We start from the raw sequence: 16,872 nt of genomic DNA, 5'->3' as shown, positions 1-16,872 counted from the left end.
CTGTTGATGTCTTGTCATTTTTTGTGAACATTTAATGTGTGGAATATAATGATACTGTGCCAAATGATGCCTTATGACAGTGCTGAAATTTAAGATCTTTACTACAGGGCACCCACGGTCATGGAAAACCTGGAAATATCAGGGGGTTTTAAAATTGTGCTTTACAGGCCTGGTAATGTCATTAAAAGGGAGAAACTGATGAGTCATGTAATCAGTGCCTGCCACAATATACACATCATTTTACATCTATTGTGTTTTGTATATGAAAGATGAAATGCCAAATACAATCTATTCAATCTCTAAAATCTTAAATGTCAAAAATCTAAAATATACAAAGAAATACTGAGTTGGTAAGGGACATACAGGTGCATCTCAAATTAGAATGTCGTGGAAAAGTTCATTTATTTCAGTAATTCAACTCAAATTGTGAAACTCGTGTATTAAATAAATTCAATGCACACAGACTGAAGTAGTTTAAGTCTTTGGTTCTTTTAACTGTGATGATTTTGGCTCACATTTAACAAAAACCCACCAATTCACTATCTCAAAAAATTAGAATACATCATAAGACCAATAAAAAAAAAACATTTTTAGTGAATTGTTGGCCTTCTGGAAAGTATGTTCATTTACTGTATATGTACTCAATACTTGGTAGGGGCTCCTTTTGCTTTAATTACTGCCTCAATTCGGCGTGGCATGGAGGTGATCAGTTTGTGGCACTGCTGAGGTGGTATGGAAGCCCAGGTTTCTTTGACAGTGGCCTTCAGCTCATTTGCATTTTTTGGTCTCTTGTTTCTCATTTTCCTCTTGACAATACCCCATAGATTCTTTATGGGGTTCAGGTCTGGTGAGTTTGCTGGCCAGTCAAGCACACCAACACCATGGTCATTTAACCAACTTTTGGTGCTTTTGGCAGTGTGGGCAGGTGCCAAATCCTGCTGGAAAATGAAATCAGCATCTTTAAAAAGCTGGTCAGCAGAAGGAAGCATGAAGTGCTCCAAAATTTCTTGGTAAACGGGTGCAGTGACTTTGGTTTTCAAAAAACACAATGAACCAACACCAGCAGATGACATTGCACCCCAAATCATCACAGACTGTGGAAACTTAACACTGGACTTCAAGCAACTTGGGCTATGAGCTTCTCCACCCTTCCTCCAGACTCTAGGACCTTGGTTTCCAAATGAAATACAAAACTTACTCTCATCTGAAAAGAGGACTTTGGACCACTGGGCAACAGTCCAGTTCTTCTTCTCCTTAGCCCAGGTAAGACACCTCTGACGTTTTCTGTGGTTCAGGAGTGGCTTAACAAGAGGAATACGACAACTGTAGCCAAATTCCTTGACACGTCTGTGTGTGGTGGCTCTTGATGCCTTGACCCCAGCCTCAGTCCATTCCTTGTGAAGTTCATCCAAATTTTTGAATCGATTTTGCTTGACAATCATAAGGCTGCGGTTCTCTCGGTTGGTTGTGCATCTTTTTCTTCCACACTTTTTCCTTCCACTCAACTTTCTGTTAACATGCTTGGATACAGCACTCTGTGAACAGCCAGCTTCTTTGGCAATGAATGTTTGTGGCTTACCCTCCTTGTATGATCCCTAATGATTGTCTTCTGGACAACTGTCAGATCAGCAGTCTTCCCCATGATGGTGTAGCCTAGTGAACCAAACTGAGAGACCATTTTGAAGGCTCAGGAAACCTTTGCAGGTGTTTTGAGTTGATTAGCTGATTGGCATGTCACAATATTCTAATTTTTTGAGATAGTGAATTGGTGGGTTTTTGTTAAATGTGAGCCAAAATCATCACAATTAAAAGAACCAAAGACTTAAACTACTTCAGTCTGTGTGCATTGAATTTATTTAATACACGAGTTTCACAATTTGAGTTGAATTACTGAAATAAATGAACTTTTCCACGACATTCTAATTTATTGAGATGCACCTGTATATGGACATTTATTTAATCAATCAAGAATACTTTATTTTGGAACTGTTTTTTTTTTTTTTTATATAATTATTAAAGAAGTTGCAAGAGAGAAACTTTCAAAGATAGTGGCCCCAAAAATGTTTGGGTTCTTAAGCCACACATTAAAATGTATGAATATCATTCCAACACACAAAAAAATATCAAGCAAAATAGGTAGACAGGATATAAATGGTGTTAACGCTAACTTCATTTTTGTAAGAAGTTAGAAAGGGTAGCCTATGTATATGATTTATCTTCACTTTGTACAGTAGTGTTATATCATTACAAACCTTTTCTAAATTATTTTAGAGCTTACTATCTTTAAAACCAATGCAACTTTGTTTGATATTTTGTATTTTGGTATAACTATTATATATATATATATATATATATATATATATATATATATATATATATATATATATATATATATATATATAATTATTATTATTATTATTAGGCTAGAATAAATGTTATTTAATCAGGCTTCATGCCAGAGATAATAATAGGTCTGGATCTAAAAGAAGACTTACCGAAGAGTAAACTTTTTTACATTATATATTTTCATATTACAGTATGTATCAAAAGAATGCATGTAATGACGTTCTATGATATATTATTGTTAGTACAATACCTAATATACACAATATAGTTACCCCCGCTTTTTGTCAGGTACATGCACATATACAGGCAGGTGGGACCGACAGAGGAGCGAATGGGCGGAGTTACAATCTCACCAAGCGAAACTGCTTGTCAAGTCATTTCAGTTTGATTCAGCGATACCAGGAGGGCGCTTCACATAGCGAGCGAGAGCATGGCCACCGACTTCACACAGGAGTCTATTCTACGTTTCCTTCTCAACAAAGGCGGGCAGGTGCGTAACGCGGATTTATTGACACACTTCAAGCGGTTTCTGAGGGAGGACGAGCAGAGAGAGCAAAACCGCGAGTTATTTAAGAAGTACGTGAACTCCGTGGCCACGGTGAGGCAGGAGGAGGGGGTGTCTCATGTTGTGCTAAGGAAAAAATACCGTGTACACCTCGGAGACATCGCCAAGAACCAGGAGCTCGAGCGACAGAAAGACCGAGATGCTATACAAGTGGTGAGTAAGAAGCAAGAACTTAAACCCCAAGCTGCTTTGCCAATCCCAACTCTTGACATTGGTGTTGAAATCTTGCCAGCTGCTGGTATTGTAACCACCACAATTAACAACAATAACAACAAAGATTCTACTCCCAATTTTGAGAAAGCTGTCAAAACCTCATCACCGAATGGGAGGAAACAACCTGTTGTATCCATTCCCTGTGCAGAACAGGCACCTTACGACACCTGCCCTTTGAAACCAGCCCCATCTGACACTGACAGTCGCTCAAGTGGGAGCGGTCAGAGCTTTGAACAGCCATGGGAGTCGAAAGCATCCGAGCTGGAACACAACATTGTTCACCCGGCCAAACTGAGACAATTAAGGGAAGCAGATGGCTGCGAGCAGTCCTTTGTTACCCCTACCCATTATGAAGTTAGAGTGTCGCCTCCACCTGAAAGGACAAGTTTGAGCACAAACACATTGGACGTTAACTCTTATAAACACTTTCAGAGGAAGCATTCAGAGGAGCCTGTCGCCAAACCATGGCCTTCGCACACGCCCTTCGGACAGTCTCATATGTCCAGCTCTACGCCTTGTCTGTTGGACCACCCTATTGCCCCATACACCCAAGCAGGTTTGAGTCAAAGCAATGATAGTCTGCTACCACCAAACCCCCCTCCGACCCATGCAAGCGAAGCATACCTGCAGCTACGCCCCCCTTCAAGTCTTTCCTCAAGTCACGACAGCCTCTCAATCCCGTCCCCTTCCTCTCTTCCACCTGACACTGGTTGGCCGCAAGGCTTTGGGCGGGAAGATTGGCCCAGCAATGATGCCGTGAAGTATCAAGGCCTCGCAGGACAAGATGGTAACGATGTACGTGCCTTCATTCATCGCTCCCAGGAGGCAAGGTTGTTGTCGCAACTCCATCAACCAGGTCGCAAGATCACACCGCTGCACCATTCCACCGGTCACCTTGAAGACCAGGACTCAAGGGTGTCTCCACGGAGCGCTTCACCGGAGGCCCATTACGGACCAATTGCCCGCCGGTTGAGTTCTCGTCTGCAAAGTCGGATGTGTCGGAGTCTTGGAGAAGACTTGGATCAGTCATTCCCAGAGGACGCCAATTCGGCACGGCACAACCGTCTCCAGTTGTTGTCTTCGACTCTCAGCATTGGCAATTTAGTTTCCTCCTCTTCCAGCAAAGGACAAAGTTCTCGAGACCTTTCCTCGCCTGCTGGGTCAACACGAAGTCTGGGGACTCCCGGGCATGATGGGTCCTTCAGCAACAAACATTCTTCGGTTCCTCTTGATCCCAGAGAACACGATTGGTTTGTTAAAGCAGCATCAGGCACATGGACTGACATCTACGCCCTCTTCCGAGAGGACCCAAACCTTCTAAGCAAACGAGACTTCATATCTGGGTTCACCATTGTACATTGGATCGCAAAGCATGGTGACCATCGCGTTCTGAACACGCTTTTGTATGGAGTCGACAAGGTCGGGATGAACCTAGATGTTGATGCAAAGACCTCTTGTGGGTATACGCCTCTTCACCTAGCGGCCATTCATGGACACAAGAAGCTTATTCGGCTACTTGTGCAAAAGTTCAAAGCTGACGTGCGGATCAGGGACAGCAGTGGGAAAAGACCATGGCAGTACTTGAGTAAAGACGACAACCGAGAAATATTAGAACTCTTGGGTGCTCCAGAGAAAATAACTGGTCGTAGTCCAGGGATGCAAGGGTCTGCAGTAAACCTAACCGCAAGACCTGCAACTGAAAGGGTGAATGTTAAAAGGCATACATCTATCGCTGCACTGTTTAAACACAAGTCTCACCTAAGGGTCTCGTCTACTCCAGAAGATTTTTTGTAGTTTTACCTGGCTAGATTGTATTGTTTGGAGGTAAACCCTTTCTCGTTATGGTAACACTTTTTTTGGTGGTGAAAAAAAGTATGCACTTTGTCACTTCTTTTTTATAATTAACTTTGAGTCAGTAGTACAATCGTTTTATGTTTTGTTCTTAGTATGCACATCTGTGTATGTCCAACATTGGGTTTCTGTTTTCTATGAATGTCACTAATATGCTGTGGTGTTACTAAATACATTTCCTGTAATATGAGAGCGTGTTAAAAGAATGTTGCAGGTTCAAAAATGTCAAGCTCAATCGAATGCATTTGTTTACCTGGGGTGGGGGAGCAAAAATTGTGGTTAAAGTGAGGCACTTACAATGGAAGTGAATTGGGAAATGCTGTCGATTGAGCTTAACTTGTATTAAACCTGGAATATTACTTTTAAAATGTCTTTTATGCAACAGTGTTTTGCTTTGTACCGACACACACTAGATTCCCAATCAGACTTTGATCTTCAAAATAAATTTTCTGCTCATAACAATGTTTCATTTCCTCTGGCGGGACAAATATCGTTCAGTGCTTTGTAACTGTTACACTTGAGCTCCCTAAGCAAAGGAATAAGCTGTTCTGGGTCCTCTCTGTACGGAAACTATGCAGCTCATGTACTAGTAATCGAGAGTGATGTTGGATGATGAGTTTCATTCTGTTTTTTAAATTGAGAATGCAATTGCCTTTCTTCCTATGATTTCAGATATTGGTGTTCTCAACTATCCAACCCTGGATGTTCGTGATGAATGCTACTGATAAGAGCTTTGCTGGTGTAGCTGGCTAAATATTTAACTCTCTTTCCCCCACTTATCTCAAATCAAAGGGGAGAGATAAACATTTAAGTTTCCAACTCTAGCATGAGCATTCCAGCACTGGAGACGCCACAACAAGCGTAACTCACAGACCTCTATCAGTGTTCTGCAATTTTTTCCCCCCACGCAGTCATGTTTTGAGGTTATTCTATGTGGGAATGAAAGTTCATGTGTGTTCATGTTCGAATGTCAAGGTTGATGATTTGCATGCCGAGCTGAACCTGTCTTTTGTGTTCTGTTGTCGAACTGCATATTCTTCCTGAGGTAGAAAAACAGAAAATGACTTTAGGGGGAAGAGTATAACGTGACTTCACTAGTTCAAGTTGGATTGATGTTCTATAGCTCTCACAATCATGTTTGAGTCTTTATTTTCTTTTATGATCTGTGTTTATGAACCGTTGTGTTTACTGACATGTTTCAACACGTCACAGGGAGTGTTGGTTTACTTGGCTGCATTTCTTCTTTGCATTGAGTCTTACATAATATAGTGCACTATGTATTGCACCTTTATACTCAAACTTTATTATATTAATAAAACAAGACTTTGACCTTTGTAATATTGTCTACACCTTTGATTTAATAGCATGCATATGGATGCCTGCTTTAATATACAAACCAACCATGTTGTTTGACCTTGAAACCAAGCAGATTTTTCCTTAAATTCCTTGAAATCATTATTGCAAGGGCAAACAACTCAATATTACTATTTAGTATACATGTATTCTATACATTTAGACATCTGAAGTAGCTTTAGAAAGCAACCTTTTCCATTTGATTTGACCAAAATATAAATTACAGGCCACAAAGACAACTTAAACATTAGTGAGACACACGAAACCTGGTACATGTTAAATGATTCAGATTGCTAATGTAACCGTGATAAAGAAGTACAGCATATCACTATGCTTTAGCTATTACTTTCTTTGGGATCTGGTTACCATTGAATTGTTTGTTTGGTAGTTCCAAGTTTCCTTACTGCTTCATATCTGTATATTTATATTGTTCTGAACATCTACTTTAGTTCTATATATATATATATATATATATATATTCTTTTATTTTATTTTTTTTCTCAGTATGAAAAGTTGAACAATTAAACTGAACAATGCAACACCAACACAAGGAGGCTGTATTTAAAAAATAGATTTATTTTGACTTCCAATTGTGCTCTTTTTGCATTTAAACAGCGTAAAGCATGGTGGAAACTTCTCTTCGGATTAACCTTTAAACAAAATGTAACTATCACATGTGCCAGATCACAACGCAGTTATACAGGAACATACAGAAAGTCCAAAATGAATACATCTAAAATTTGCTGCTATTGCGGCCCTTAGCCTTTGTGTTTATGTAGCTGTATAGGAGTTTAGATATTTTGTAAATAAGGATGCTCTCCAAATACGAAACCAAAACCAAGCAACAACAGCAAAAAATAAAATATATTGGTAAAATAATTCGGGGGTGTGCATCGCGATAAAACCCTGCATATATCTTTGTGAATAATGTTTATTAGATTACAATAATAACGGAAATCATGTGTCCTAATCACCATTAAAACTAAGTAGTGATATTGCGTTCAAGTGCCGGTTAAACCATCAGCTATGAGGATACCCCCCATTGTAGTAGATGTCATGATTTAGAAATAAAAGCACCTGTTAAAGCCAATGACATACAAAAGCCACAAAAACACCTTTTTTCAATGTTTTACCTTTTTTTTTTTTTTTGCTCACAAAAATAGATCTACTGTTTTTCTTTTTAAAATCATCTACATTTTAAAATCACAAGGGGGATTGCTCAGAGTATGTACAGCAACATACAGAGTACAAAACTGTTTCTAAACCTAAAATCATAAATAATTATATGACGCTATTGATGTAAAGGTGGCGTTTCAGGAAGGCATTTCTAGACAACAGGAATTTTAAATATTTTAAATCTTCTTCTCTTTGTGACTTAATGGTTCATATGTTCCAAAGTGCTCAGCAGTGATGGGGATGTAAATTATTAGTGTTCTGGCAGGAATTCACCAATCACAATGAGGCATTTTGTGCCATTCAGTTTGCATTGTGCTGTGCCTTGTGCTTTAGTGTTGTGCTAATTTGAATATGTTGTGTGAATGCGGCATGCTCGTGTGATATAAAGATGATCTCTCGTACATTGACGAACTTCCATACTTTGCGTTATAATGCGCAAATCCAATCCAATGGCACATTCTGAAAACTTTGTAGATGAACCTCACGAAACCTGACAAGAAAATGTACCTGTCCCTTTTCACTCCAAAATCAAGACAATAATAGTATACATATTGCATATAGAAAAATTAAGCCTGTTTTTAGGACTATTAGGATTTTTACATTGTGACTTTTTTTTATGACAACTAGGCTCATACCTCCAATTCTTATTACTGTAATGTAAACAAGTATATTTTATTTCAATAGTGAAGTATTTCGACATCATTGTACTGCCTTTGCAACTTTGAATTAAAAAAAACATTTTTACAACAATACAGTTTTACTTTAATACAGTAAAACATTTTAAAGTATTTATTATTTATTATTAATATTACAGTATTGAGAATTAACATTGAAATTATTGTGAATAGTAAAAAATAAAATATCAAGACTAGGGCAGATTTCCTGATTTGTTTCGATTCTGATTAGTTTTAAATCATTGTGATTCGATTTCATTGTCAGTTGGGTATATTTCAGTTAAAATGTCAATTTTGCTCACATATGAGAGAAAATCACCCTCAGCTAATGAAGATTGTGATTAGTTGGTAAATTGCTATTTTTACTCAGCCCTAATCAGGATGCATTACAGTAATGAGAACTGGAGGGAAAATGTGCTTAATTGTACTAAAAATAATGCAACATTGCAAAAAAACAAACAAACAAAAAAAACATTGTGGTTAGCTTAATTTCCTTTCCTTTCGATTTTGTGGTGAAATATGACCTGGACATTTTCTTGACAGACTTTGTGAGATTTACAATTGTTGTTGGGAAGCGAGTTGCAAAGTCAAATCCTTCATTTAAGGCACTTTTCTTTGTGCATCTTCTCATAGTCTCTTTCACTATCTACATCAGTTTCATTGATTTGTTTCATTCTGCGATGGGCGGAGTCAGAGTGAGGTCACAGTGGTGGGGAGTGGTGAGGGGGTGGGGTTTGAACAGTGTGGCGATTTGAGGGCGGGGTCAGTGTTCTTTGGGTGGAACTCAAGGGGGAGGTTCTCCTCCAGGCTTCGCACATGCTCCTCCCCCAGTCGTATGAGCTCATCCAGGTGGCGGTGTCGTATAAGCAGGGCGGGTTTTATGCGGATGTATTGCTGGTAGTCGCGCAGCTGCGGGCCGCTCAGGTAACCCGCCAGGATATCCAGAACCACTCGCTCACGTCGGTCCAGGTTTTCCTTCAGCTCACGAGCGTCTTCCTGCTGACTGCACAACTGCTTGCGTTTCAACTGCAGCGACTCCTATAGACACACACACAGTAACTTATAAAGTGCAAATATACACCCACAATTAAATATTTACAAATGTATTATTTACATGCTTTTGTTGATTACCAAAAAAATAAATTAAAAATAAATTAAAAAATGTAAAGGAATATTCTGGGTTCAATACAAGTTAAGCTCAATCAACAGTATTTTTGGCACAATATTTATTACCACAAAAATTTATTTGACTTGTCCCTCCTTTTCTTTAAAAAAAGCAGAAATCTGTGTTACAGTGAGTCACTTACAATGGAAGTCAATGGGGCCAATCTGTAAACGTTAAAATACTCACTGTTTCAAAAGTATAGCCACAAGATGTAAACAATATTTGTGTTAACATGATTTAATGTGATAAAATCACTTACTAACCTTTTCTGTGTAAAGTTATAGCCAATTTTACAACTTGACCATGATGATGTGATGTCAAAAAACCTTAAAACCCTAAAACAACTGTGAAAATTACGATTTAAACAACGTTACAGCTCAAATAACACATGAGTTTTAACATAAGAATTAATGTGTTCGTTTATAAAAAATTCTAAGTTTCACATTTCTGCCTTTAAACCCTCCAAAAATTGGCCCCATTCACTTCCATTGTAAGTGCCTCACTATAGAGCCAGAAGTCTATTTGCCCTCTGGATTTTTCTAATGGGGTTTTTGAATGTATGTTAAATAATGTCTGTGGTAAACATTACTTCACGATACATGGACATTTTGTTCTACAACATAAATTACACACACACCTCAAACGTGAATTTTGAAGCTGCCGAGTGTTTTTAAAATGTAAATTACGCCATTCAATGCTGCTTTAAAATTCACGTTTGAGGTATGACAGTGTGTATTTTATGTTGTAGAACAAAACGTCCACGTATCGTCAAGTAATGTTTACCACAGACCTTATTTAACGCATAAATTCAAAAATCCCATTAGAAAAATCTATTTAGATTTTTTCGCGATGGGGCAGAGACGTTGAACTAGTTAACGGGTTACACGTTTAGTGGGTTAAGAGAACTGAGAACTAGGTGATTATTTGCACTCCAATAGTCTGGTGGAAACACAGGAGTTTATGAAAAACTGTGCCCCCCCACGTGCCACTGTAGTGGCTCTGGGCGTAATGACGCTGTGAATATGTATCGTCATACTGACGATCCGGATTCGAATCCCACCTTTTGTCATACTTTTTCCAGTGTCTCGACTCTTAATGTTTCCTACGATACTATTACTACTAATAATAAATAAATAAAAGTGATTCCTCACAGTGGTTTGGGGAGTTGAGAGAAGGGTTTGATCTGGATAAAATTAACCATGGTTTTACTATAGTAATATTGTAGTAACCATGTTTTTTTGGTGGAAACTACAGTTTTGATGCAATTAACCATGGTGTAACTACAGTAATATGATTTTAATATGGTAACAATGTTTAATTTTGTGGTTACTATGATTTTACCACAAAATAGCATGATTACGGTAGTAAAACCATGGTTAATTTTTGTTAGGTTTGGTTAGGTTTAGGGGTAGGGGTTGGTGTAGAGTGTCTGAGGGACTCTAAATAAACACAATAAAAATGCTGCAGTGATGCCCCTAAACTGTTTGTTAGTATTTAAACAGGGGTGTAAGAGTATTTGCCACTATTTGCAATGAAGATGCGTTTTGTTGCTTTTTACACTTAGTGTAAATAGCATCTATCGCTATATGCACTAAATGTAAATACCCTCTGCCTTTGTTTAAAACAAAAAGCAAAAATCATGGTTACAGTACGGCACTTACAATGGAAGTGAATGGGGCCAGTCCATAAACATTATAATACAAACCGTTTCAAAAGTCTTACCACAAGACGTAAATATTATACATGTTAACATTATTTGAGTGTTAGGAAATTGCTTACAAACCTCATAAACACAAATAAACACAATAAAGCCATTAAATCCCTAAAATCAAGTTAACATGTATAGTGTTTACGTCTTGTGGCTATACTTTTGAAGAGTCTGTATTTTAATGTTTACAGATTCGCCCCATTCACTTCCATTTACGTGCTTCACTGTCACTGTTTTGCTTTTTTCAAAATAAACAAGGGCCGAGTCAATATTATCAACATTATGTCACAAATGCTGTTGATTGAGCTTAACTTGGAATAAACCTGGAATATTCCTTTAAAGGACTGACAGTAATAGCTAACATAGCAAACACGGATGTTTTTATTATCAAGTCTACTGTTTGTAGAAGAGTTAAAAAGTATTATATTGTAAACACAGTGATGCTAGAAACCTTTTGGTCTATTACACCCTCTAAGAATTAAAAAGGCACAGGAGTCTCCTGTTGTTTGTACAGTTCCGGCTCTCTCGCTCTAACAGGATTAGCCATGTTAAATAATCATAACACAATACAGCACAATCTAATAACTCAGTATTGAAAGGAATCCATGTTTTCAGGTGAAGACAGCAGTATGTAGGAATTGCTCTGGTATGATACTGTGTGATACGGAGAGCTCTTGTATTTACAAAAATGATGATTTGAAATTTATGAAAGATTTCTGAAATATCCATGCATTTGCAATATTTATATATATATATTTACCATTTCGTTAACTAATATTAAAATTATTAGGGGTATCATTATATTTATGAACTACATTTTTACAATTTCACAAATGTGGAACTGAGGGTACTACACTCATTATTAAATATTTAATAAACAAACACAAGAGGTGCCGGATGTTTGAATGCCGTGGAAATCTGCAGAACTTTGTGGAATTCTACTGGCACAAATTCCAAGCGGGCCTATTCCATGGGTATGCCAGTTTTTTTAAAGACTACATTTTAAAACACAATTAAAACCTGAGATACCTGAAGAACTTAATTTTGATTAATAAAAACATGAAGTTCCAATATAAGTCAGATCTTTTATCTATCTTAGTCTTAAGTCTTAGTTTTAGAGAAATTTAAAAAAAAATAAAAAAGCTTTATCGTATTATGTAATTTAATGTCCTTTTTTTGTGTGCTCTTTCTCAGCACATGGGGTGTGTGCTGTATAATTATTTGGAACAGCCTTTCTTTGAGTGAAACAAAATGTTTAAGGAGTGTCTGGTTTCAGATTGTGTGTTTTTTTTTTTTTAAAGTACAGTAAATACTGAATTACTCTATGTGTGTGTGTGTGTGTGTGTGTGTGTGTGTGAGAGATTAATTTCTCAACACTAGTATTTCCTACAGGCAAAAGTGTCTCTAATGTAGTAATTTAACATTATCTCTAAGATTATCTAACATAATCTTGTTTTGTAACTGCATGTTGAAACCATGGGTAAAAAAAAGGGCAAAATGGTTGTTCTACATGGCAATAAATAGGTCACAAAAACATGTCCAGATCACATTTTACCCACAGAAATTAAGAAATTATATTTTCCATAAAGAAAATGAAATCTTTTGAAATGAAAGACCCTGATCACGTCAGTCTAACCTTAACGGTTTGTATGGCCCCTTTCAGAGAGGATTGTTTTGTTATACTGTACTAATGTCATGCATACTTTGCAAAGACTCAAATTTGACCCCAAACATTAAATGTGGAACCCCCATTTTATTTTTAAAGAAATGTAATAAGACTGTTTACTAAAGTAAAAACACTAAAGTTATCCATTTCTTTTGGGATTTAATGGTATTTTTGACCTTATTTACCTCTAAATTACTCAATTACTCCATCCATTTTCATATAAAATAAGCATTTTAATGTTATCTTCATTTCAGTCAATTGAAAGATTGCCAAAACATCAAAATATGTCATGCATTTGGAGTCTCTGGCGACATCTGCTGGAATAAAAATAACAATTACATGAAATGACAACTAAGGCCAGTAGATGGTGCAGTGCTTCATGCATTACTAGCTGATCTCTGTAAACAAATGTAACAAAAATAACTGCTAAATATTATCACAAGTTATGACATGGATATATATTTAGACATTATGAAAGTCTATTATTTTTTTTTTTAAACCAATTGTGTTGAAGGGTGATATTTTGCAATGGTGCCACAATATGATTACAGTCAAACCTGACCATGGTGTGGTCGCAGTGGTGTCAGACTAAGACTTTGATCTAACCTTGAAGTGTGTGTGTGTGTGTGTGTGTGTGTGTGTGTGTGTGTGTGAAAGTGTGTGTATTCTGCACTGTGTATGATTGATTTTTATTTGACAAAATAAAAAAAAATTGCTCTGTTATAGTCTCAACCATTAATTTCTTTGTGTGTGTGTGTGTGTGTGTGTGTTTGTATGTGTGTGTGAACATGTGCTTGCATGTATGTGTGTTCTGCATTGTGTATGTTTTATTTATTTTTATTTGAAACATAAAAGAAATTGCTCTGTGTTATAGTCTCACCCATTCATTTCCTATGGCGGGTCAAAATTTGCCCCGAACAGTATGAATGGGGGACTGTTTGATAAAACCACCAAGACTTATCGAATCCAATGTTTTTTTTTTTGTTTTTTTTTCAGGTGGAAAGTTTAGGAAAAGTCACCAGCCTTGTACCACTCGGATTAAGGAAACCATTTTTAATTAAAAAAAAAAAACTACAATGATTTGGGACTAAAATGACCCAAACAGTGACTAAGGGTTAAAGGATGGGGCAACATCAACTTTACTGTGCTCAATAGTTAACCCACAACCCATAAGTAAGCATTGCTGCTCATTTAATTTGTGAATAGGGTGTTTATTTGTAATAAAAGGTACAGTATCTGCCATTTAATTCTAAGGGTCAGAGAGAGGGTGGAAAATATTTCTGTAAAACTAAATTATGCCTGTTTTAGGTGCAAAAGCCTTGAACAAACCATTATAAGTAGACTTTAGGGACAACATAAAACAAAAAAGGGACCTTTTTTATTTTATGAAACATTCCTCACCCTTTCTTCTGCACTCTCCTGGCTCTCCTCCCCTTCAAGCGCAGTAAGTGCATTTTCCACACGAGCGAGTCGTGCACTCAGAGACAGCAGCAGGTTTACAATCTTCTCCAGGTCACCGACAAACATGCAGTATTTGTCTCTCTCATTGGGTTTACAGTGTTCCTGGACTAAAGCTTCCATACTGCCCCCTAAAGTGCTGAAGCGTTTCTGATGATCAGCCAGTTCATCTCTCTCCCCTCGCAACAATCTGATGCTCGTGTTCAGTGCCTGCAACAGCTCCACCTGCAGGACAAGAGGAAACATTGCATTGTGAAGTATAGCTTTGTGCTCTTGATGAATGATATTAGAGTGCTAGAGTGAGTATGAATGTGAACCTAACCTTCTTTTGATTCATATAAGCCTCTTCATCATCCAGATCTGTCTCCATTTTTCTTGGTACAGTCTGAATGTGAGTTTCTGGGGTACACGAGCCATCTTGAAACCTAATGGGGATCAAACACACAAAATAAAAGTGGGAGCGAAAAAATACATTATACTATGAAATACTGGGACTACCAATGATTAGAAATGTTCATTTTAAACACACACACACACACACACACACACGTTTTATTACCTCACTACCCTATTTTTCTGAGAGAGGGATAGAGAGAGAGAGAGAGAGATACAGAATGTCCAAAATCCACATTCCCCATGTCAAAGAGAGCACACATAATTACACTCAGCTTTCCGCAGCACAATAGAACAATGACATACACCACATATTTATGGAGTGATATCTTCAAGGGGAAAAGTGTTTATAAGTGCATGATAAATGCAAAAGCTTTTTTTTTATTTTTTTATTTTTTTATCATGTATGGCTGTAGTACCATGATACCACCATAAAACATTTAAAACAATAACAAAACAAAACAAAAAAAAAAATATATATATATATATACACACACTACCGGTCAAACGTTTTGAAACACTTACTCTATTATAATGTTTTTTTTTTTTACATTTGAGAAAAATAGTATAGTCATCAAAACTATGGAATAGAATAAATGGAACTATGGGAATTATGTTGTGACTAAACAAAATCCAAAATAAATCAAAACTGTGTTATATTTTAGCATCTTCAAAGTAGTCACCCTTTGCCTAGAATTTGCAGACATGTACTCTTGACATTTTCTCAACCAACTTCTTGAGGTATCACCCTGGGATGCTTTTCAAACAGTATTGAAGGAGTTCCCATCTATGTTGGGCACTTATTGGCTGCTTTTCTTTATTATTTGGTCCAAGTCATCAATTTCAAAAACCTTTTTTTAAAAATACATTTGAGTTTTATAATGAAATAAATTAATATGGTGGTACAATTATATTTTTTGTCTACAAAACTAATTTCAGACATTTAAGCATACGCCTTCAGATCAAAAGTTTTTTAAGATCATGAGAAACATTTCAGTCAAATGTTTCAAATCTTTTGACCGGTAGTGTATATATATATATATAATATCTAAAATATTATATTTACACATATACAGATTTTGCTGTTTCGGAAGGAAATTGGTACTTTAATTTACCAAAGTGACATTCAACTGATCACAAAGTATAGTCAGGACATTACTGATGTAAAAAACAGCACCATCACTATTTGAAAAAAGTCATTTAGATTCAAATCTAGACAGGCCCCATTTCCAGCAGCCATCACTCCAACACCTTATCCTTGAGTAATCATGCTAAATTGCTGATTTGGTACTAGAAAATCACTTGCCATTATATCAAACACAGCTGAAAGCTATTTGGTTCATTAAATGAAGCTTAACATTGTCTTTGTGTTTGTTTTTGAGTTGCCACTGTATGCAATAGACTGGCATGTCAAAAATGGCAAAAAAAAAAACAGCTTTCTCTAGAAACTCATCAGTCAATCATTGTTTTGAGGAATGAAGGCTATACAATGCTTGAAATTGCCAAAAAACTGAAGATTTCATACAAAGGTGTACACTACATTCTTCAAAGACAAAGGACAACTGGCTCTAACAAGGACAGAAAGAGATGTGGAAGACCAGATGTACAACTAAACAAGAGGATAAGTACATCAGAGTCTCTAGTTTGAGAAATATACGCCTCACATGTCCTCAGCTGACAGCTTCATTGAATTCTACCCGCTCAACACCAGTTTCATGTACAACAGTAAAGAGAAGACTCAGGGGTGCAGGCCTTATGGGAAGAATTGCAAAGAAAAAGCCACTTTTGAAACAGAAAAAAAAAAAAAAAAGGTTCGAGTGAGCAAAGAAACACAGTCATTGGACAACAGATAATTGGAAAAGAGTGTTATGGATCTTAACCCCATTGAGCTTTTGTGGGATCAGCTAGACTGTAACGTGTGTGAGAAGTGCCCGACAAGACAGCCACATTTATGGCAAGAGGTGAGTAACCACACCACCACGAGGACCTACCAAGTAGTGGGAATTGGGCATTCCAAATTGGGAAAAAAGGGGATAAAAAGAATGTGAAATATCAGAATAATAGTAGAGAGTATGATTTATTTTAGATTTTATTTATTTTATCACATTCCAAGTGGGTCAGAAGTTTACATACACTTTGTTAGTATTTGGTAGCATTGCCTTTAAATTGTTTAATTTGGGTTAAACATTTCGGGTAGCCTTTCACAAGCTTCTCACAATAAGTTGCTGGATTTTTAGCCCATTCCTCCAGACAGAACTGGTGTAACTGAATCAGGTTTGTTGGCCTCCTTGCTCGCACATGCTT

The 16,872-nt window shown here is 37.0% G+C and overlaps 2 protein-coding genes across 5 annotated transcripts in view; one reads left to right on the top strand and one right to left on the bottom strand.

The window, feature by feature from the left end:
• The first annotated feature begins 2,720 nt into the window (after nt 1-2,720).
• Nucleotides 2,721-6,767, top strand: LOC127428669 (ankyrin repeat domain-containing protein SOWAHB-like). Its single transcript, XM_051677174.1, has one exon. It carries the CDS (start codon nt 2,777-2,779, stop codon nt 4,916-4,918), a length of 2,142 nt encoding a protein of 713 aa, XP_051533134.1. The 5' UTR covers nt 2,721-2,776; the 3' UTR covers nt 4,919-6,767.
• Nucleotides 6,768-6,888: 121 nt separating this feature from the next.
• Nucleotides 6,889-16,872, bottom strand: part of shroom3 (shroom family member 3) — a 90,696-nt gene continuing 80,712 nt past the window's right edge. For all 4 annotated transcript variants that reach the window (XM_051677170.1, XM_051677172.1, XM_051677173.1 and 1 more), the window contains 3 exons: nt 14,498-14,600; nt 14,119-14,400; nt 6,889-9,216 (listed from right to left, as the gene is read on the bottom strand). In XM_051677170.1, the coding sequence (XP_051533130.1) occupies nt 8,869-9,216; nt 14,119-14,400; nt 14,498-14,600 (733 nt within the window). In that variant the 3' untranslated portion in view covers nt 6,889-8,868. The remainder of the gene's footprint in view (nt 9,217-14,118; nt 14,401-14,497; nt 14,601-16,872) is intronic.

Source organism: Myxocyprinus asiaticus, chromosome 38 (genome assembly GCF_019703515.2).
Source record: "Myxocyprinus asiaticus isolate MX2 ecotype Aquarium Trade chromosome 38, UBuf_Myxa_2, whole genome shotgun sequence".
Classification (NCBI taxonomy): domain Eukaryota; kingdom Metazoa; phylum Chordata; class Actinopteri; order Cypriniformes; family Catostomidae; genus Myxocyprinus; species Myxocyprinus asiaticus.
The sequence above is the reverse complement of the archived record's forward strand: the minus strand, read 5'-3'. Positions and strand labels throughout refer to the sequence as shown.